Genomic DNA, 23,191 nt, shown 5'->3' on the forward strand with positions numbered 1-23,191 from the left:
TGAAACTTTGTAGCTTGAGTGGAGGCTTAGGCCTGGCAAGGGCAGGTGGAAAGCTTGGCTTCCTCTGTTACCTAGGAAACCTTGCTCTCTGTGGCTGTAGCCATCTTGGTTTGGGTTAATTTGCATGCTCGCTCTGATTGGATGGTGGGTGTGGCTTGTTGGTGTGTCAGATGTATGGTCAATTTGCATATTTGTCTATTAGGTAGGATTATTATTATTATTATTATTTTTTTGTAAGAGAACATTTATTGGGTAAATTACAGAGGTAGAAACAGTAATTCCTAGAAGAAAGGGGCTTAGGAAACACGTTTTAGAGGTAAAGGAAGAGCCCTTGGAGTTGGGGAGTGAGGAAGCTAAAGGTAATGTGCCTGGGGTGGTGGTGCAGGGTAGGGTGGGGGAAGGGAAGGGCATGGGGGTGCCCCGGGAGGGAGATCACCATTTGTTATCCTTTTAAATAAATGAAGGCATCTAACTCTGAGTGGCAAAGCAGTCTTCTCTCCCAGCCAGTTTCTCTGCTGTATGTTGGATAATACTCTTACTTGGTGATTGTTACCACATTTGCAGTTACGTTGTATATAAATAAAAATAAATGGCGTTTTTATAAGGAGACAGATTGCCTAGAGGGAGATTCTGAGTGTTCAATTGCCATGATTTTCAACTAGATGTCAGAAATTTGACTTAGATTTATTTTTCATTGCTTTATTACAAGTTTCTGGGAAGAAGAGAACACATTTTGCCTTTGGCTTCTGACAAGGAAGGAACAGATTTAGGCTCATTAGAAAATAAGAACAAATGTTGAAAAAGAAAGACAACCATAACTTTATTTGGAACATTAATCTCTACACATTGTGTAGGTTCATAAAATATTTATTTTACATGAGGATGGTCACAGAAACACCTGCTAAATGACTGCCTTTTGCAGGCAGCTAATTGCATTGTTCTAATCCTTGGCCTCTTTTGCCTTCTTTCTCCATAATATATTAGTGTAGCCTTTTCAAGGCTGTGAAGGGCGAAAGTTGGTGTTTTTTTTTTTTTTTTTTTGTTTAATGTTTTTATTGATTTTTTAGAGAGAGAGGAAAGGAGTTAGAGAGAAACATTGAATGGCTGCCTCCTGCATGCCCCACTGGGGATTGAGCCCGAAACCCAGGAATGTGCCCTGACGGGAAATCGAGCAGGCGACCTCTCCATGCAGGGATGACGCTCAACCAACTGAGCCACACAGGCCAGGGCCTAAAGTAGTTCAGAAGCCATACTGTAGTAACAGCAGAATGCTGCTTTTTTTCAGCCTTTCTACTTTTATCAAGGAAAGATGGCAGAATGCTTTTAGATAGGCCTGTGATTTTTAGTGAGCACCATATTTCTTTTTCAATCTACCTTAATGAGATCCTTTATATTTATATGAAATATCTATGCTTAGGATCATGAATTGATTTTTTTCATGTTAGTCCCATAAGTGTAAAAAGTATAGGGAAATGCACAAATCACAGGGCACTAAGTAAGCATCAAATCAAGCAAGTCAGTCTTTTTTCTCCTTTCATAACGATTTCAGTAGAATTGCTCCTTCTTTCCAAGCGGCCTGGAGAGCTATTTATTTTATGGTTATCAGAGAAAAGGGGGCCATGTCTGCAATTTGCTTAGTCCAATGCAAGTACATACTTGAATTTCATGCAGAACACGGCCATATTTTTTCCTTGAAAATCCATGTGTAATTATATTTTTACTCAGAAATTATGAAGATGTTTATAAAATTATGTCTGTGTTTAGGTATCATTGTCTTGGTATATAGCTTGAAAACATTATTAAGTTTAAATTCATGTATTCTAAGCCAGAAATTTAGAGAATGGCTCTATTACCCTCCAGTACTGTAAAGAGAAGCTCATGAAGAGAAGTTTCCTTTTAGGGGTGACATTTATATCTATAGTGTTAACGCTAACCTAAAAGAACAAAGCTATGCGTTTTTGGTTAGCTTGCCAGCTTAATTTTGCTGTTTCCATAAGTTTTTTTTGTTTAGCTTTGAAATTTGGGTTTAATTTTGAATGGCTGCATGAATCCTTTATATGGCTAGATCACAATTTATGTAGCATTTTTCTGATTTTGACTATTTCAGTTGCTTATACTTTTCATGTTCTTAATAGTGTGATGAATATATTTGTATATAAATATTTGTTAGCCCCTCCAAGAATTATCTCCAAGAATTACTATGCTAAAGGTTATGAACTTCTTTAAAGAAAGTGAAGAATGGGAGCCAATGTATTGACTATGAGGTAGAACTAGTTGACTAAAGCAGCGGACGCCAACCTTTTGGACCTCACGGACCACCAGTGGTCCTCTGACCACCGGTTGGTGACCACTGCTCCAAAGGTTTCCTTAAACCAGCGGTCGCCAACCTTTCGGCCCTCATAGACCACTAGTGGTTCATGCACCACCAGTTGGCGACCGCTGGACTAAAGGTATACATTATAAAGAATGTGGCATGTAGCTTAATGCTCACTAATGATAATTATTATTAATAGCAGTTAGATAAAAAGGTACCATGCAGTCCCAGTCTCTGATTCTAGTGACAGAATAAGCAGAGATGCTGATAAATAATGAAAGAAGGAAGCAAATAAAAGTGAAGAGGAGGGAGAAACCAACGCCAGACCTTTTCTGTTTCAGAAAGCTAAGGGATCAGGGAGTTTCTAGGAGACAGTCAATTTGTTGTAAAATATTAGATGGAGGTTAAAAAGAAAAAGTGTAACATATACATAAAAAAAGATAGGAAGAAAAAAATGAAAGATCACGCATAATCCCCTATCCAGTGATAAAAATTAACACTTTATTTTTTCAAGTCTTTGAATGTTTAACTTAAAAGTATATATAAGTGGATAGATAAATAGATGGATTATAAATATATAATTGAACATCCTATTATGTTACCTGCTTTTGTCACTTAAACATATAAATATTTTTATGTCAGTAAATGTGACTGTGCATTATAATTTTCTGTTGCTGCCTAGAATTCCATTACATGATTGAACATATTAACAGATATTTAGGTTTGTTTTCCCATTTTATAAGCAATATAAACTTATCTCTATCTCCAGTGCCCCTGTTATATTTGAGGCTGTCTTTTTTTTTTTTTTTTTAATCTAAACTGTTAGTCCTTTAGTTTTTTCTTCATCTTTTCTTGCCCTATTGAAGTCTGTTTTCGATATATTTGAATGAACCAATGCTGTGATAAGCATTTTGTACATATACCTTTGTGTACTTTGTTTGTTTGTTTATTTTTACTAAATCTTAGAAATGGAATTGCTGTATCCAGTTAATAGGTATGCACATGTAAGATTTTGGTACATACAGGGTGGAGCAAAAGTAGGTTTACAGTTGTTCGTATAGAAAAGAATACAATAATTAATAAATAATAATACAAGAATAAACTGTGTTTCACATACTTACAACTGTAAACCTACTTTTTCCACACCCTGTATTGCAAAATTGTCCTCATAAAGATTTTTACAAATTTACATCATTGTCACATATGTGTTGGTTCCATATCCTTAACATTTGCCAACAATCTTTTAAATCTGATGTTCTAAGAAACTCCTGATCTCACTAAATTTCATGCTAGTCTATTACTTGCAAATATTTACAAGATTGCTGGAGAAAGGGTTAAGCTAGGGATTGCAAATATCTGTAATACTATTGTTTTCTTTTCTGAGGCTGTACCAAATAGCAGTGATTGACATTGTCTGAATTAATTTCTTAAGGACAGATATAACATCATATATATATATTTATATATTTATTTCAGAGAGGAAGGGAGAGGGAGAGAGATAGAAACATTAATGTTTGGGGATCGAGCCCGAAACCTGGGCTTGTGCCCTGACTGGGAATTGAACTGTGACCTCCTGGTTCATAGGTCAATGCTCAACCACTAAGCCACGCTGGCCGGGCAGGACAGATATAGTATTTTAGATTGCAAGGAAGTTCTTGAGTAAAACTTATAACAGGAAAACACAGTAGTTGATTGGATCAACTCAGTTCTGGGGTTTTCTGTCATACTGCTTATGACTAGGAGTAATGGAAATAGAATATTAGTACTTTTGGCATTTCTAAAGTGGGAGAAAAAACTGGTTGAGGGCTATCATTTTGTAGAGACAGAGTTATTTTGTTCTGCATTAAGGGAATCCCTCCTTTCCAGAAGTACAGATGTGGAACTTAATGCAAATGTAGTAAAATTATAAAATTTAATAAGCTCTCATATAAGATGAGAAGCTTTATATACACTAAACTAGCGTTTCCGTTGCAGGAAGTTTCCTGCAATAGGGCTTCCTGCTGCACTCTACCCCTCCCCGCCTGCTCTCCTCCCTTCTCCGCCAGCCCGCCCGCTCTCCTTCCTTCTCCCCTGACCCCGCCTCCGCTCCTCCCTTCTCCGCCAGCCCGCCTGCTCTCCTTCCTTCTCCCCTCCCCGCCTCCGCTCCTCCCTTCTCTGCCAGCCCACCCGCTCTCCTTCCTTCTCCCCCGACCCCGCCTCCACTCCTCCCTTCTCTGCCAGCCCACCTGCTCTCCTTCCTTCTCCCCTGGCCCCACCTGCGCTCCTCCCTTCTCCTCCGCCCCGCTTGCTTGCTTCTCCGCAGCTTTGCTCCCTTCTGCAGCTCTTGGCTTCTTTCTACGCTGTCTTGATATGCAAATTAACTGCCATCTTGGTTGGGGTAATTTGCATACTCACCCTGATTGGCTGGTGGGCGTGGCTTGGCTGGTGGGTGTGGTTTGGGCATAGCGAAGGTGTGGTCAGTTTGCATATTTGTCTATTATTAGGTAGGATATGCTTTTAATTTTGCACTTACTGCCTAAGGAGATGTATTGGTTGTCTGTACTTACCAGGTCCCAGTCTTGTGGTTTTCTTCTTCTTCTTCTTTTTTTTTTTAATTAAAGCCAGGGTATCAGCAATGTTGTTTTGAATCTTCTTTTTTAAGGGCAATTTACATAATTTGTTTTGACTGCTAAGTAGAAAAGTTTGTTGTTGAATGTTAACTGGTTTGGTTATGCTACAGCTTAACCAAGTCTAGGGATTTCAAATAGACCAGCCATAAATTTTAAGGTTTCCATAACATGATAATTCATTATGGTGTTATTTTTGAGAAAGGGAAAGGAGTTTCAGATTATATTCTCAATGGCTATTTGCACCATTAGTGGTGATTCATGTGGCTGTTGTACTGATCTGAAGCAAACATCTTTTCCACTTCTGGCACAGGTGGAGAAGGACTGATTTGTCAGGTAGGGAGAACAGGTATATGAGTGACTGAATCTAGTCTCCCAACTCTTATTAACATGGTTGAACTGAAACATGGAAGTATATCAAGCCTTGGGTGTGCTTGGAAAGATTTGTGAATGAATCCTTCCTCTTTCCCCCTGAGTTCCTACTTTTCCAGAATAAGCTGGAATTCTGGATTTTTGAGTTATCCAATTAAAAAATTTTCCCCCCATATTCCCATCACTCTTCCCTTTGGCAACCATCAACTGGTTCTCTATATCTATGGGTATGGATGCAGTTTTAATTAAGCTTCAAGGTAGACTGACTATAGTTGAAGTTAAGTAAAACAATGCTTTAATTAAAATCTTTTGGTTACAGGTTAAGAATGTTTATTGGAAGCCTTTGGAGGGTAGGTTGGGGTGGGATGTAAATTTTAGGAAAAATGGACTTGTAGAGGACAATGGGCATCTTCAAGAGACATCTAGTAAGTGCACTTTTGTTTTTTTGTTGTTGTTAATGCTCAGCTGAGGATATTTTTCCATTGATTTTTTTTTTTTTTTAAGAGTGAGTGGAAGGGAGGGAGAGACAGAGATAGAGAACATCGATGTGAGAGAGACACATCTATTGGTTGCCTCCCACATGGTCCCAATCTGGGGCTGGGGTTGGAGGCTGCAGCTGAAGTACGTGCCCTGGACTGGAATTGAACCCAACACCTTTCATTCCAAGAGGCTATCCTCTATCCACCGAGGCACAACGGCTGGGGCCACTCTTGCTTTTTAAATGGTGGATTCCTTTTTTACATTTAGTAATCAGAAACCTGTAAGAGTTTTACTTTGTAAAGTTTGTAGTTTCATGTTGCGTGTGACTCGACACGGTTAGCATTAGAATAAAGGAATCGAGAAAAAAGCAAGCGAGTGCAAAGGGTTAATATAAATATAAAAATTAGAAAGTAAGGCTAAATCCTTTTTGATTTTTTACATTATCTTAGGTACTTTCATGTTTGAGATAGCATTCACCTAGAAATAGCACATCTCTCTATATATAAAAGCCTAAGCGACCATTACGACCTAACGACCAGAATGACTGGCCGACCAGTTGCTATGACGCGCACTGACCACCAGGGGGCATACACTCAATGCAGGAGCTGCCCCTTGGTGGTCAGTGCACTCCCTCAGCCAACCTCCCGCAGTCCCTCCCCGCGGCTGGCCAACCTCCTGCGGTTCCTCCCCCTGGCTGGTCCCTCTGCCCCCCCCTACCCCCTGGCTAAGGCTCTGGGCACTGGAGAATCTGGGTCTGGGAAGCCTGTAGGAGGAGAGTGATCCTGATGCTGATCGTGACAGAGTAGCAGCTCAGAGGTGGCAGAAGGGGCAAGGCAGCAGTCTAACTGCAAAGATGTAAAGTAAGCACCACTGCCATCTTACCTCTGTCACTGTACCATGTGCCGCCGCCCCCCCCCCCCCCCCCTCAGTCAGCAACTTCTAGCTTGGTCCCGCACCTTTCCAGGCTCCCAACCGCTGATTGGCTAGCGCTCCTATAGTGGTGTGCCACCATAGGCTGAAGTCAGCTACCTATCATGCTTGGGGGCAGAGCCCCGAGAAAATGTGAGGCTGAAGTAGGAGAGACAGCCTGTCTATCTGTCAGCAACTCTGCCCCTGGGAGAGTGAGGTGGTCCGAGCACGGGCAGCGAAGTAGAGCTGTATTTACACCTCAGAGCGTAGCTGGTGTTTAGGCCGTTTGGGGCGCTCTGTCTGTGGTCTTTGCTTGCCGCATGAATTTGTGCACTGGGCCTCTAGTCTGGTACATAAACCCTTAGCAGATGCTCCTGGTTGAGTAAGGGAGTACTTGAGAGGAAGACAAGACCCATTCATATGTGGCTTTACACACAAACTTGTGAAGTGACCTAGTCTTCATGATTACCTTTTAGATTTTTCTTTTTGGATTTGTTATTAGCCCAAAGCAAAGGGTGTTTTCTCTTGTGAATTATTGAACCAAAGAAATAGGGCTGGTTGAAGTGATTCCTTGATATAATTGGAATTGATGATTTATCAAACAATATTTGTTTATATTCCATTTAAGATGAAGAAGATGACTTTATGTGTAAGAAGGCAGCTTCTAAATCAAAAGAGAATGGAAGATCTACAAATAGTTATCTTGGAGCATCAAACATGAAAAAGAATGAAGAAAACACTAAGACCAAGAATAAGCCTTTATCGCCAATAAAACTTACCCACACATCAGTGCTTGATTATTTTGGAACTGCAAGTGTCCAAAGATCAGATAAGAAGATGGTGGCGAGCAAAAGAAAAGAGGTGAGTATTATGCAAGCAAGAATGTTCAGGAATGTTCATTCGCTGTTATTAATAAGAGGAGAAATTTGGATGTCATAATCAACATATTTTATTGATGAAAATGATTTTCTGTGATTATGGACAAAATTTATTGCCATCATTTTAGAGGATGAGGGAGTTAGACTATTTAATTTTTTATATTTGAAAGTGGGAAAAGATTATTTAAATTGCACAAAAAAAATTATAATTCTTAGAGTTTAAATACTTAGAATGCAAACTCATTTTACTATTCACCTCAAGTAGACAAAATTAGACAATAAGTTCCCAAATGAGGTTCTAAGTACATAAACTTATGTGCCTATGTTACACTTTTGACATTTTCTACTTTGGTTGATGTTGGATTTACATTTTTCTGGAAATAATAGGAAACAGAAATACAGACAAACTATAGTGAAAGTAGTCCCCTGAGTGACCCCGATGTCAAAGCCTGCCAAATGGTGTGTGTTTGTTGATTTTGTTAGTTTGTTGATTACACCTCCATCAGACAGTGTAATCCTTCTCACTGTTATGTCATACCATGGAGAAAACCACAAGTGTTTTTTTTGGGGGCTGGGTGGAGAGATTGGGGGTTCCTTTTCTTGAACATTTCAATAGAATTAAGTGAGAAAAATCTCTGCAGAATATTTGCTCATGAGGAAAATGGATGTGGACACCGAGTAGTTATGAACATGACTTTCTGGCTGGTGTGCATTGAGACTGACTACTTCATTACTGATACATTTAATTCTCCTGGTGTATTTAACCAGCTACAGTCAAGAAAAAACACCTTATTTTTAACATAAGTTTTATGCTGATCTTGCTTGATTTTCTTTGAAATACAGCCTTCAAAAAATGCAAATGATTCCAGATTAAATGATGAAGCCATTGCCAAACAATTGCAACTTGATGAAGATGCAGAGGTATTGCCATTTTGTTTAAATATCATTAACAACTTGATGTTCTGACTTGTTAGTCTATCCAGACAAACAATCAAGATTATTCTAGGCTAATTTTGGATTGAGCCTCATTATAAGAGTTATGTGTAAAATAAGTTAAAATTTAGTATATAAACATCTAAATTTATATAAAATGATAAAAGCAGGGTATAATTATTTTAGAGATTTATTATTAAATATCTTTTAAAAAAATTTTTTTTATTGATATCAGAGAGAAAGGGAGAGGGAGAGAGAGATAGAAACATCAATAATGAGAAAATAATTGATTGGCTACCTCCTACACGCCCCCTACTGGGGACTGAGCCTGAAACCCAGGCATCTGCCCTTGACTGGAATCGAACCCGGGACCCTTCAGTCCGCAGGTTGATGCTCTATCCACTGAACCAAACCAGCTAGAGCTTAAATTTCTTTGAATGGAAGCCTCCTTTAGTATAGTTAAAAATAATTTAATTTGGTCATATCTCTTTTCTTTTCACTGTGGGTGATCTCATCCACTCCTGTGGCTCTAATTGTATGGATATGGTGATGATCCCTAAATCTGTTTCTAATTTAGAGTGCTCTTTTGAGCTATAAACCATATATTCATTCAGTAAGCATTTGCTGAGCACTTATTGAGTGCATGGCACAGTTCCAGGTTTAAACTAATTATGTCATGCTTTGAAGAGAACTAAAGGGATAGTTTTGGGTTTCTTTTTCAGAATGAGCACCGTTATTACGTGAGCTAAGATGGGAGGGAAGAGGATTTATTTGCCTTTCCGGGCCTTGATTTTCCTCAGCTAGAACTCCAGCTCCTTGCCCTCTAGCACATAGTCATCTGCTCAGCCACATTGGCCTGGTACTGAAGGATGGACGCAAAAAGCTTGCCCTTCTAGAAGACTGCTGATTTTGGCATTCTTTTTCCTTTCATCATATTTCTTCTGAATTTTTTTTTTCTTTTATCATTTTTTGTTTAAAAACTTTTCCTCCTCAGGAGTCAGCTTGGCACCCTTCTTGTTGTCCAGGGCAGTGCAGAGTGGGACTTGTACAGTCAGTAGGGTGTGCTTGCTGTCAGTGAGCACGATGGAGTTCTGTACTAGGGTCTTGGTGCGGACCAGTTGTGGGATGCATTGCAGACAGCATCAGTAATCCTTTGTTTGCATGGACAGCACTCGGGGCCCCAGGACAAGTTGCCATGTCCAGCCTCAAGGCTTGGTACTTATTACTACCTCCCCGCACGTGGACTCGGTGTATGCGAGGAGGGCCAATCTTAGTGTTGGCAGCAGGGTGTCCCAGCTCATATACTTACTTCTTGTGGTAAAGTTTTCTTTTGCCTCAGATCTTGTGGTGCTTCTGCCAGTTGTCCTGAGAGATGCCCATAGCTTGGCGCCAGCTCGAAAGAGCATGAGTATTCTATTTTAAGTAGAGGGGTCAGGACAGCACCTCTGAGGAAGCGATATTGGGGCACAAAATGAAGTGATAATGGCAAGCCATGGGACTGGCTACCGAAGGCCGATTTCCTCTAAACAGAACAGCAAGTGCAAGCATCCTGAGGTAGGAGAGTTTGAATTTGATGAGTTCGAGAAATGGCCAGCAGCAAATACTCTAAGTCACGAAAGGCCTTTAGTACCTACCCAAAGAACTTGGGACGGTAAGGACTTTGGATTTTAGTCTCTGTGAGACGAGAAGCCATTGGAGTGTTGATTAGATGTGACATGAATTTACAGATCTTAAAAGAAAATTATTCTGGCTGCTGTGAGGCTAATAAACCATGGTGGGGCAGGAGCAAAAGCAGATCAGTTTGGACACTGTTGTGTGGAGTAGGTAGGTGAGAGATGATGTTAGCTTGTACCAGGGTGGTAATGGAAGAGATAGTGAGAAGTGGTTATAATCTTTGCTTTGAAGGTATAAACTTCAAGTTGTTGTTGATAAGATTGGATGTAAGGTATGAGGGAAAAAGAAGATTCAAAGATAGACTGTGTGTTTTTGGGCTTGAGCAACTGAATATTCATTAAGATGAACACACTGGTACAGAGAAATCAAGAGTTCTGTTTTGGACATGTTAAGTTTGTACCTAATAGACTTCCACATGCATATGCAGAGTGGGTGGTTGGATAGTGGAATCTGGAGGTCTAAACTGAAGATGTATATTTGGGAATCACTAGCATTTGAATGGTATTTAAACCTGTGTAACTGAATGAGAGCATGGGGAGAGAAAGTTAATAGAGAAGAAACCTCAGGATTGAGCTCTGTTAACATTTAGAGATCAGGTAGAGGAGGAGGATCCAGCAAAGGAGATTTAAGAAAGAGTGGCTAGTCCAGCTGGCTTGGCCCAGTGGCTGAGCCTCTACCTACTGAAGTCACAGTTCAATTCCCGGTTCAGGGCACATGACTGGGTTGAGGACTTGGCCCCTGGTCTGGGTGTGCAGGAGGCAGCCGATCATTGATTCCCTCTCATCATTGATGTTTCTATCTCTCTCTCCCTCTTTCTGTCTTTAAAATCAATAAAAATATTAAAAACAAAACAAACAAAAAGAGTGACTAGTGAAATAGGGAAATGAGGAGAGTTTGGTATTTCAGGGAAGCCAAGTAAGCATTTCCATCAGAGGTTCCAGACCTTGGTACCTACTGTTTGAACCCTCTTCCTGTTTATTAGCTTAAGAGTCACTTTCTCATATTTCCTAAGCTTTGTTAGAAACCCCTCCTCTATACTCAATCATGCCCCATTGTAGCTACTATTGATAATTGTTATAATTGCTACCTAAATGCCTTCCTATATGTGGGCTGTAAACTCTACCTACCAGGGCTGTTTATGGCCTCATTCACCTATTGTGCCATCACTGCTTATGTGCTTGGTGTTGTGAGAGAATAGTATTCTGATCTTCTGGAATATATCTGATTTATCCAGATTTTATTAATTTGACAGTTTACAGGGCTTTCAAAATCTTTTTCCATCTTATTTGATTACACTGGATTACATAAACTACAAACCAGGTATCCATACAACTCAAGACAGCACAAATGGCGTAGGTAGAATTGTGGAGTTAATTTTTAGGGACCTGACTTCTTATCTGTCCCAAATACTTGAGGCTTACCCCATCCTTTCCAAACCAGGTGTGGTACTCTATCACTATTCCCTATTTTCTCATTCCTATCACACTTTTTCAGAATCTTGTTTGGGTAATTTATTAGTTTGATGAAGAGTTTTTAGGGTGTTAGTGGCTGATGGTATCTTTCCTGATCATCCCTCTTAAGTTCATTTTTTCTGTCTTTCACCTTTTTGTTCCTTTAGTTAAGTGTGCGTCCAATAACTAAATCATTAAATCAGTATGTAGACAGTATGTTAAACATCAACTGCTGTGCTAAACATTGTATTAAAATATAGGGCTTTTCATCACATATCTCAAAATATTGTCACATTTACATGTTTAGTGCATATTTAATCTAGGAAATGAACCCTCTTCAAAACAAATACATTATATGTTACTGATTAGCTCTGTTAGAGACAAAGTAAATAAAGGTATTAAAAAACAAAATATAGGGCTTTTGATCATATGATGCCATAATCACCAATAATGAATTTCAGATGAAAGTATTTAAATTTCTTCTGTCATCTAAATAATCTAGAATCCTCTGTGCTAGAAGTGTACTACATAGTGTGAAATTTTGGAAAAACGGTATGGGTTCAACCATAAATTTTTGCAGGGCCACTGGAGGCTTAGAGTTTGAAGGACCTTTTTATGGTGAAGATTTTCATATTCACTTTAGCAATTAGATGTGTAGTGCAGTTATGGTAAAGAAATATTAGACAACAGAATATATTGATGTACATCTCTCTGGCTTATAGCTCTGCACAGTTGGATTTAGTTCATTTATTAACAAGCAAAGGTTTGGTTACTGTGTTCTCATCAGACTTACGCCATTTTCCAAGCCTTTTTAGGATTGGGTGGATTTTGATTTTTTTTCAATATGTTTGAATAATATAGGGATGCCTTTGTTTGATGTTACATTAGGCCATTTTATCAGGGGGCATAAAACTATTTAGTTTCTAATGAGAAATGTATTCCACCGCTACACATTTCTGGAAGAGCTCCTTTTTGCTGAAAGTGAGAATGTCTGTGTACTAACATTAGCATGTTAGGAAAACTTCTGATGATTTAAATTTTCAAAAGTCAGAACAGATACATTTGGATTAGTAATTGATAGTTATGTTTGTGTATGTCTTACTATGTTTTCAAAGAAATGTATAATTTTCTTGATTTCTTTTTATATTTATATTTTTAATTTAATTTATTTTTTGTTAATCCTCACCTGAGGATATGACCAGGGCTGAGGATTGAGCCTGCAACCGAGGTACATGCCCTTGACCGGACTCGAACTCGGGACCCTTCAGTCCTTGGGTTGATGCTCTATTCACTGAGCCATACCAGCTAGAGCTTGATTTCTTGATTCACTCTTTTTTGTGCCCTCCAGACTATTGTTTTTTTATAAGGATGAGATTATTTTCAGAGATTTTTCTAGAGTTTAAATAAAAATAAGAGATCTATAAGTATTGCATTAGGACCATAAAGAAAAAATTGTAGATTTCAAACTTTACAAGTGAGAAATATGGCTTTAAAAATATGTTCAATTTATCTGTCATGCCTGCAAAACTAGATGTATTTGTTCTGAAATCTAATACGGCTTAGTGAAACAAACCTGTGATACCGTTAATATTAAATGGAAAAATGTCATAGTTACTTTCTGGAAAATGTTTTCCAGTTTCTTCTGTGTATCATGAATCAAACATTTAAAAACTTTCATTTACAAAAAGAAAAAACAACAACTCTGTTGACACTTTTTTACAGCTGGAGAGACAACTGCATGAAGATGAAGAGTTTGCCAGAACATTAGCCATGTTGGATGAAGAACCTAAGAACAAAAAGGTGGCGTTTTTACTGGGCTGTTTGCACGCTGAGTGTACAACATAGATCAGTGCTCCCTTTCACACCTGTGTAGTCTAAGCTCTAAGATACAGCCAAGACTAACTTCTAGAAAGAAGCTAAATTGTTTTAATTTATAAGAATGTTTTTGGGGAAGCTCATTGAGGAACTTATTCTTCCCGGAGGAAATTTGATAGAGCCAAAGCCAACCAGAACCTTGCTTTACAAAACAATGAATTGCAATTTTTGCTTACTATCTGTCACAAAGGGGTTTTATATACTTGTTCAGAGAATAATGCTTATAAAGATTCCTATGGAACCTAATGTTTAATAATTGTAATATTTATTACCATTTTGGGAAGCACAATTTTGCCACTTTAAATTAACTTTAAGATCTGTATTAGGACAGTCTCAAAAGATGAGTATTTGGGGGAATTTTTAAAAGCATCAAGAGTCTTTCTTTCTTAGTACTTGATCATAAAAAAATTAGACTTAATTTATTTTGAATCCCATTCTGTTAATATTGTCATTATCAATATCTTACTACTTAAAAAGATTTTTTGGCAGTCAGATGTATGACCTAGTGGGTCAGAGAACTTTGTCACTTGAAAAACTTTATTTAGTACATCTAAAGACATTCAAATTATAATTATATATATATAAAAAAAAACTGGGTCACACACCCTAATTTGTGATCTCTTTGTAAAAGGAAGTTCTGAGGAAGCAGTGGAAAGAGAATGGATATTTTTTTCTCTTTTGAGCTTTAGATTGTTTTTCATGTAGTCTTTGGGGTTTATATTGTAGTTTTTAACCACATAATGCTAATAATTTGAGAACTGAGACAAAAGAAGCAGAAATAAGGCTTTCATTTCCAGGCTTACAAATTTGGAAGAATTGAGATAATTTTTTATAGAATATGTTTTTTATACCCTTTTCATCTGTTTTCTCATCTGTAAAATTAAAAGAAGTAAAGCATGCTTCATTTGCCCCAGAAATTTTGTGGATGAATGAATGAAAGTTTATTGTATTGTCCTGCTACTTTAGAAGATGGCCCTTAATCTTAAAATTAAAACTTAAATTAAAAACTGGTCAATTTTAACAACATATTTTGTGGTAATAGTTTTCTTATAATTTTTCACATTTGACACTTTAAAAATTTTCTTAGGCTTTAAAGGACCCAGAAGAGAGAGAAACGTTTTCATCTGTCCACGCCAATTTAAATAAAGCAGAAAAACATAAATGTCCTTATAAAGGTAATACTAGCAGAAAAAAACATAAGCTGGAATATTTATCTTTATAGAAGAAAATTTATGGTAACCTTGTTTAAACATTTTATTCAGTAACTGTTAAGTAGACATTATTTCATAGGAATATTAGAGCGTGGTCTACTTAGATACTTGGGAAGCTATGTTGGTATAAGTCAGTCAGAGTGCCTGTCTGCTCAATGATCGTTTTGAGAAAGTTCACAGCTCTTGGCTGCATGTTAATATCCAAGTGTAGTGCAACCTGTGGACTTCAGTATGTGAAGACAAAGAACTAGATGTTTCCAGCTCAGAGCTGACTGGTCGTTGTTAGGTCATCTGAAGCTCTCCTGCTGACTGCCCAAAGATTTTACTTTTTAGTGGTTCTGATATGTTACCATCTGCTATTATAGATGGTCTTAATCCTACAAGTAAATCTGTTCATAAGGTAAATTTTAGTCTTGAAATCTCTCATTTGTGGCTTTCAAGACCATATTACAGAATTTTTATGTGCCATATTTTAGTAAGTTTTCTCAAGGTAAATGTCAGACCACTGAAGATTATTTGTGGGATAAAATTCATGTTCTTAGATGTAGTTTATCATATTTCAGTTAATGAGTAATTTGTATTTAAAAACATTCCTTAATTTGAACTGGTTATACAAAGAAGTAATTTTTAATAAGTGTGCTGTATGAAGAACTAAAATCATAATGTAAACATTATGAAATCACCTATGACATTGTGCACTACTAAGATTACTCAGTAGAAAAATGAAAAAATAATCTTGTTATTGGGTATCGTTTTCAAAAAAACAACAATCACAGTCTTTTCTGTTTTCCTAGTAAAAACAGAACAATTTTTGGATGAAAGAAAGCACTGCAGTCCTAAGAAGCAAATTAAATGTGAAAGATCAAAAGAATCTCCGCAACATTCCAAGTCTTCAGTTCACAAAAGAGGAGAAACTTCTTCTCCTAAAGCTAGTTCTAAGCTGACGCTTTTGAAAAAAAAGGAAGAGAGTTCTTCTAAAGAAACAGAGCCTACATCCTTGAAAAGAAAAGAATATGCCATTGAATTGAAAGGAGAGGCAAAAAGTCCTAAGAAAATCAAAAGTTCTCCTGCTAAAAAAGAGGTAGAATTTTCAAAAGTGTATCATGTTGGGGCTATGTTGATCTGGATTTGATTATTTTCAAGTTTTCTAACTTTCTAAGTCATTATGGCACTTTTATTTATTTATTTTTTTTATTATGGCACTTTTAAGATACCAGCTTATTTAGATGCTGTTGCAGGTCATAGGTTACTTATATAGCTAAATTAGCCAATATTTGCTGAATGTTATTGTGCATCAGATATGGTGCTAAAACATATGTAATCTTCACAACAACCTTGTGAGATATTTATTTTTAATAATTCAACTTTTTAAAAAATTGATTTTTAGAAGAAAGGGTGGGGGGGGGGGAGAGAGAGAGAGAAAAAGAGAGAGAGAGAGGTACATCTATTGGTTGCCTCCTGTACGTGCCCTTACCTGGGATTGAACCTGTGACCTTCTGGTGCATGTGACAACGCTTAAGCCACTGAGCCACACTGGCCAGGGCTTTATTATTCAACATCTAAAGATGAGTAAACAGGATGACAGCATTTAAGTAATTTTTATAAGATTATCCAGCTGGTGGGTTATAGAGCCAGTTTGAACTTGGGACTTTGGAGGCCAAAAACTGCAGTATAACATGGTGGCTCTGACATGGAGACTGGAGCCAGTCTCAGATCATAGCGCTGCCACTGAGCAGATGTGTGATCTCGGTCTGGCTACTTGCCCTTTGTCTGCTTGGATTCCTCATTTGTAAAACAGGGATAATAATGAATTAATATGTAAAACCATTTAGAACAATGCCTGGCACATGGTAAGTGCTATATAAGCTTTTTGCTATTATTAAAATAACTATTTGTATTTGTCCTGAATGTACTCCTTTTTTGCTCTTGTATAACAGTGTTGAGATACTGAAATCATTTTCAAAGGAAAGAAAACAGTGAAATAATGCAAAATGGTTTTTAAAAGTTTTCTGTGTTTTCATCTCCAATTTGGAACGCCCTTTGATTCATAATGAGAAGCCATATTCCTTCAAGCCTTCTAGGCACTTAGAATTAAAAGTAGAATATTGCCTATTTTAACTGCTCGTTACTATTTTTTAGTGCAGCACAGTGAAACGGTGATGATTTCAAGATGCTTTTTTTGTTTGTGGTCAGTGCTCATAAATGTGCTCAAGGGAACAATGAGCTTTTTGGTCTCAGATTTTTCTTCACTAAATGCTTATCTGGTGGGTGAATGATTTTCTTCAGGCACTCTGAACATGTTCAATTTACAGAGGCTTGTTTGTTTTTATTAAAAAAGAAGAAATCTTCAAGTGATATTTTCCTCTTTACTGTATTTTTCAAAGTTGGAATAGAAGTGACTTAGAGAACTTAAGCAGTTTGAGAACATCTATTTAATAAATTCAGTCTAGCCTGGCCAGTGTTGCTCAGTGGTTGAGTGTTGACCTATGTACCAGGAGTTCACCAGTTCATTTCCCTATCAGGGCACATGCCCAGTAGTTGGCTTGATCCCTGGTTAGGGGTGGGGGTGTGTGTGTGCAGGAGGCAGCAGATCAATGTTGATGTTTCTCTCTCATCGATGTTTCTGTCTCTCTCTGGGCAGGTGTAATTTAATAAGCTTCTCATAGGTATACACACCAACATTTGAGAACCACTGTTAAAATGTAGAGTTAGGGTCTAGGACCAATCTATAATGGCTTACTTATTTTATAACCACAGCAGCTTACTTATTTTATTGATTAAATTGCTTATTTGTATTGAAGTAATATTTTTGTCTACTCTCAGAGGTATTTGAGGTAGCTTACAAATTAAAAATAATGTAAAACAGGGAGTAGAAAAAACAACCGTGATCATTTTATAGTGGTTTTAAAATCAGAATTATCTAGGATGTTTTTCCTACAAATACACATGCCGACGCCATACTCCATATCTCTGAATTAGAAACTGTGTGAGTCTGAGGGATATAGTTTGAAAAATTTCCCCATGATTTTCTGAGATAGACGTACTCAGTGTAAGGTCTCCTGAAATAGAATAGGAGAGATTAAACCTAGAAGGAAGAGTGGTGGCATATAGAATGTGTCTGCTTTTTGGAGTAAAGTTTGCCCCTGTTTGAACCAGCTGTTTCTATGAAGCCATTAATTCACTATAAAAACTGTAGTGTTTATATCCTCAGGGGTATAATAGAGCCATTTAGGCTGTTTTAGGGGAGTGCAAAACCATAGGATATACATAGCCCAGTGGTCGGCAAACTCATTAGTCAACAGAGCCAAATATCAACAGTACAACGATTGAAATTTCTTTTGAGAGTCAAATTTTTTAAACTTAAATTTCTTCTAACGCCACTTCTTCAAAATAGACTCGCCTAGGCCGTGGTATTTTGTGGAAGAGCCACCCTCAAGGGGCCAAAGAGCCACATGTGGCTCGCGAGCCGCAGTTTGCCGACCACAGACATAAGATGTCTTCTTGTGTAACCAGTTTACATGGATATATTGTGAAATAGAATTGTAAAATTCACATGCATCTTTGAAATAAAATACACTCCTTTGATTTTTTTTTTTTTTGCTCGGGGCAGGCTTATGCACCTAATCTTCCCTGAGATGTGTGCCTTTCAGAGAGAAAAGGCTCGTGCAGAGATGTTTACAATCCAGGCATGTGTAAATTGGGGAGTACCTGTGTAGCTAAAAGTGTGAATTTTAGGACCAATGCTTATTTATTAATATGTATTTTTAATGTTACATAAATTTTGCATGACTTTGTTCAATTTCCTTTCTCTATCCTTAAAGTCTGTAAGTCCTGAAGATTCTGAAAAGAGACGCACTAATTATCAAGCTTACCGAAGTTACTTAAATCGAGAAGGTCCCAAAGCTCTGGGCTCCAAAGAAATACCAAAGGTGAGAACACTGTGAAGGCATGGCGTCCTGTCGGGGCCTCTGGTCGGTGGGTCGGTGTATGTGTTCACTATGTTTTTACAGCAGCAGAGAATTGATAATTTAAATTAACAGAAAAGCCACAGTCACCATAGTTACTGATTAGAGGTATTTATTCCCATTATGAGTGACTGCTTGATACTTAGAAAAATTTCAGTGAGCTACAAGTAACCCCAGGGGCTGGGCTTTGAGGCATCCAGCAGTTACAAGACTGCCCTCATGGTACTCATGGTGTAACTCAGGAAAGAGACTGTAAGTAAATTATTATTTACCTACTAGAGGCCTGGTGCACAAAATTTGTGCACAGGTAGGGTCCCTAGGCCTGGCGGGTGATCAGGGCCGATCAGGACCTTCCTTCCCTGACTGTCAGCTGAGGCCTTCCTTCGTTCTGCGCTGCCCCCTGGTTGTCAGTGCACATCATAGTGAGTGGTCGAACTCCTAGTCAGTTGAACTCCCAAGGGGACAGTTTGCATATTAGCCTTTTATTATATAGGATAGTTGTGATATATGTGCCAGTCTTGCCTCTTGTATAAAGTGTATGAAAGCCTCTGCTTGAGAGAACTTTAGGTAAAGTGGTGTCCTTAGGGGATAGGGGATAGATAGTCAGGTTTCAGGGAAGATAAGCCCATGGGGGCAAAGTTGGAGAAGAGTTGAGGATATTGGTGGTTTGCTGGTCCTGCAGTGAGAGCTCTAGAATGGAAGAGTTTGGTAGGGAGGCTAGAAGTGCTGGGGTTGGACAGGTAAAAAGATACCAGAGCCACAATGAGTGATAGATAGTTCAGGAGATATAGAAGATTGGGGTGTGGGAGAGGGGCTTGCGTGTCGAATTTTATAAGGTTATTTTGAAATTGTTGAAAGGTGTTTAAGTACTTGCAGTTTCACAAGATAATTTTAATCGTAGAATCATAGGGCTTGAAGGGACCTTGAGATGTTGTTAGTTAAACCTTTTCTCTCCCAGTCAATTCAGATCTCTTCTGTTCCCCCTGAAAAAGACTCTACCTGGATGGTGAAGGATTGAACTTGTATTGTGCTAGTCTTTGAATTTTGTTTAGCTTCTTTTCAAACCTGTTTTAAGACTGTGTTTAATTATCCATTCAAAGAGAATGGTTTACATAATTTTCATTTTGCATGCTTATATCTTTTTATTGAGCCATTGTAAAAATAAAAAAATGTCTAACTATACACAGTTCTAGTTAAGATTAAATGTCTCCTCCATCCACTTGCTTTGGCCAGTGTCTTTTATATTATCAAGTTATCTATAGGTTGTTAGATTTACTATCATAGGATAAACAGCCAGAGGGAAGTGCAGGAGCTCAAACTTGTTTAGCTTTCAGAATTGAAGCTTTTCTTTCTTAAATTAACAACAGCAGGAGTTTCTGTGGATGTTGCATCTAGTTGTTTACTTAAAGCTATACTAGTTCACTAGTAGCTTAAATATTAAACATAATGAAAATAGTATGACTGTCTAATTTTAATAAGCTCTGCTAACTGTATTGAATGTATTTTTTCATTGCTGGTTTTATAAGTTTGTTAAGTGTTAGCCTACATAAGAATTGCTCAGGATTTAATTTCAGTTTCTGCTTATTTGCTGTAAATTTCCAGGAAATTTTTCCATGCTGAGATTATTTATGATGTCAAATGAGAAAAATCAACTTCCTGCAGTTTTGATGCCAAATATTTCTTTGGAAAGCTACCATGTAATTTCCTCTCTGCTTGAACATTTTGGTTTTTAGGGAGCTGAAAATTGCTTGGAAGGCCTTATATTTGTAATCACAGGAGTGCTGGAGTCCATTGAAAGAGATGAAGCCAAGTCTCTAATTGAACGTTATGGAGGAAAAGTAACTGGGAACGTCAGCAAGAAAACAAACTACCTTGTCATGGGTCGTGATAGTGGGCAGTCCAAGAGTGACAAGGTGGGTGCTGCTGTGTTCTCAACACAGTGAGACAGTGTGCTGGCTTTGGCAGGCTCGTGATATGACCATTTGTAGTAATGCCCTTTATACAGAGTTAAGGAGAAAAAACGGAGAAGTAATTTTTTTCCTGTTATTTCTTCTCCATGGAAGTGTTGGCTTTGATCCCAGGATTTTTGTTTTCCAATTGAAGCCACAGTTCCTGTTTATTTGACTTTTTTAGTGTAATATTCCAATTTAAATCTTATTTGAAGATAAAAGCAAATGCAGTTTTCTTCCTTTTTTTTTTTTTAGTCCTAAGTGTTCTTATATAGGCCACTTAAATTTTTTATCGGAACTCTGAAAGTGTGATTGTCTTTCGCTCCCAAGTCACAGTATACTCTACCTATCTTTATTCAAACAAATTGCTTATTTTCTTATGTAACAAGAAGTCCAGAGTTAGGCGGCTGCTGGGATGATTCAGCAGCTCAGTAATGTAGCCAGGCAATTTCCATTTTCCACCTCTTTCGTCCTTATTTTGTTAACCTTAAACATTATGCATGTTGCCCTGTGTTGCAAGATGGCTACAGCTCTAGGCATTCAAGTCCACATTCAAGTCAGAAAGAAGGGAGCGGTGGCAAGATGTCATTCCAGCTGTGACTGGCCTTACAAGAGTTTGCCCAGAAACGTCTCTTGTAAAAGCCCACTTAAATCTCATTGGCCAGAGCTGTCACATGGTCATTCAGTACTATAAACAAGGATGGAGGGTGAGCACTTTCCTGATGGCCTTAGACCGATCGTAGTTTATCCCTTGGAGATGGATACACTGGAGTTCTGTTAGTAGGGGAGACAGTGGGGGAAAGTGTCTACCCTACAAGCCAATCCTGGGAGAGGGGTGGGGAGCTGGACTTAGGCCTAGTGACTGCCTTTCTAGGGGAGAGCAGTGGTGCTGTGACACTTCCGGCACCAACTTAGTCTTAGGGCTGTGTCTGTCATTCTCCTCCTTTTTAATGGCACTTTTTATGAATATGGTTAAGTAATTCCAGTATTATCTAATTTACAAATGTGGTTTTTCACCAATTAAGAGGCCCAAATCTCTCTCTCTTTTTTCTTTTTGGCAGAAAGTAATGGTTAGAATACAGGTTTTTAATGGTTTGCCTTTTTAATCACTAGGCAGCAGCTTTGGGGACAAAAATTATTGATGAGGATGGCCTATTGGATCTGATTCGAACTATGCCAGGCAAGAAGTCTAAATATGAAATAGCAGTTGAAGCCGAGGTTTGTATAAAACGAACTTGATTTAAGTTGATTTGTAGCAACGTTCCTGTTTCATAGACATTTCTTGGGTGGCTACAGGCCTGTTGGCTGAAAAAGTAACTTCCCCTTCTACTGCAAATGGTCCTACCTTAATTCCTTTTGAGCCGGTGGACTCTGCTTCAGGATATCTTCTTTGGTGCATTTCCTTAACTTTTTTGTTGTTAATTGTCACCCAAAGACATTTTTCCATTGTTTTTTTTTTTTTTTTTTTTTTTTTTTATTTTTTTTTCCATTGTTTTTTATAGAGAGAGTGGAAAGGAGGGGGAGAGACAGAGGGAAACATTGATGTGAGAGAGACGCATTGATTGGTTGCTTTCCGCATATGTCCGGGGATCGAGCAACCAATGTATCTCCCCTTGACCAGAATCGAACCTGAGACCCTGCAGTCCTTAGGCTGACACTGTCCACTGAGCCAGACTGGCTAGAGCTTCCTTATCTTTTTTAAAGGCATATGAGGAGAGAGGGAGGACAGTGTATTGCACTTAACCATATCTACTTATTAAACTTTCCATATTTTCCATATTCTTGCAATGACTTTGTGCAGAGGTTATTGCTTAAGAGTTCTTTAAAGATATGATATAGTTATCAATATGATAAATTAAATTTTAATTAAAACTATTAGAACTTTTTCAGTTGTGATAGAAACCCAGCCCATATTAACTTTAGCAAAAAGGGAAAAGTGTTGGCCTACATAACTCAGCTATGGGCAGGGTGGGTCTGGTGTAGGATTACTGGTGGAGACTGGAGTGCTCTCAGGGCCCTTTCAGTTCCTGTCTCTCTGCTTCTCCTGGGGTTAGCCTCGTTCGTTCCCATGCATACAGGCCTTTTCCAAGTGCGGGACTCGGTGCCAGTAGGCCAAGTTTAATGTCCCCAGCTCTGTTACTCAAGTGCAAGTTGGTCTGCCATTTATTCCAGTTAGGCAAATCTTGGGGAATGATTTGTATTGGCCCTTCACCCAGTGTTCCCTAATATCAACAACTTATGTAACCATAGCACAGTTATCAAAACCAGGAAATTAACATTGATACCATGCCACTAACTAAACCACACATGTTATTCAAATTTCACATTTCCTCCTGTTGTCTTTTTTTCTGTTCCAGGAATTCACACTGAGTTTAGTTGTTGTGTCTTAGTCTCCTCCAGTCTATGACGGTTCTTTCGTCATTCCTGGAGGAGCCATTCTACAAAAAAAATTGCATTCCTTTGATGTTTTCTTATGATTAGTTTGAGATTATGCATTTTTGGCAAGAACATTACAGAAGTGATATTGTGTCCTTCACAGTGCTTGATACCACATCATGTGATATCTCTTATAAT

General features: G+C 38.2%; 1 protein-coding gene and 1 pseudogene across 1 annotated transcript in view; one reads left to right on the top strand and one right to left on the bottom strand.

The window, feature by feature from the left end:
• Positions 1-23,191, top strand: part of RFC1 (replication factor C subunit 1) — a 76,009-nt gene that overhangs the window by 33,207 nt on the left and 19,611 nt on the right. The window contains exons 5-12 of the mRNA XM_008140222.3: positions 7,310-7,542; positions 8,403-8,480; positions 13,340-13,417; positions 14,580-14,667; positions 15,498-15,784; positions 18,525-18,632; positions 20,402-20,581; positions 21,731-21,835. Of these exons, the coding sequence (XP_008138444.2) occupies positions 7,310-7,542; positions 8,403-8,480; positions 13,340-13,417; positions 14,580-14,667; positions 15,498-15,784; positions 18,525-18,632; positions 20,402-20,581; positions 21,731-21,835 (1,157 nt within the window). The remainder of the gene's footprint in view (positions 1-7,309; positions 7,543-8,402; positions 8,481-13,339; positions 13,418-14,579; positions 14,668-15,497; positions 15,785-18,524; positions 18,633-20,401; positions 20,582-21,730; positions 21,836-23,191) is intronic.
• Positions 9,260-9,872, bottom strand: LOC114231048 (40S ribosomal protein S8-like; annotated as a pseudogene).

This window comes from Eptesicus fuscus, chromosome 2, assembly GCF_027574615.1.
Source record: "Eptesicus fuscus isolate TK198812 chromosome 2, DD_ASM_mEF_20220401, whole genome shotgun sequence".
Taxonomy (NCBI): Eukaryota; Metazoa; Chordata; class Mammalia; order Chiroptera; family Vespertilionidae; genus Eptesicus; species Eptesicus fuscus.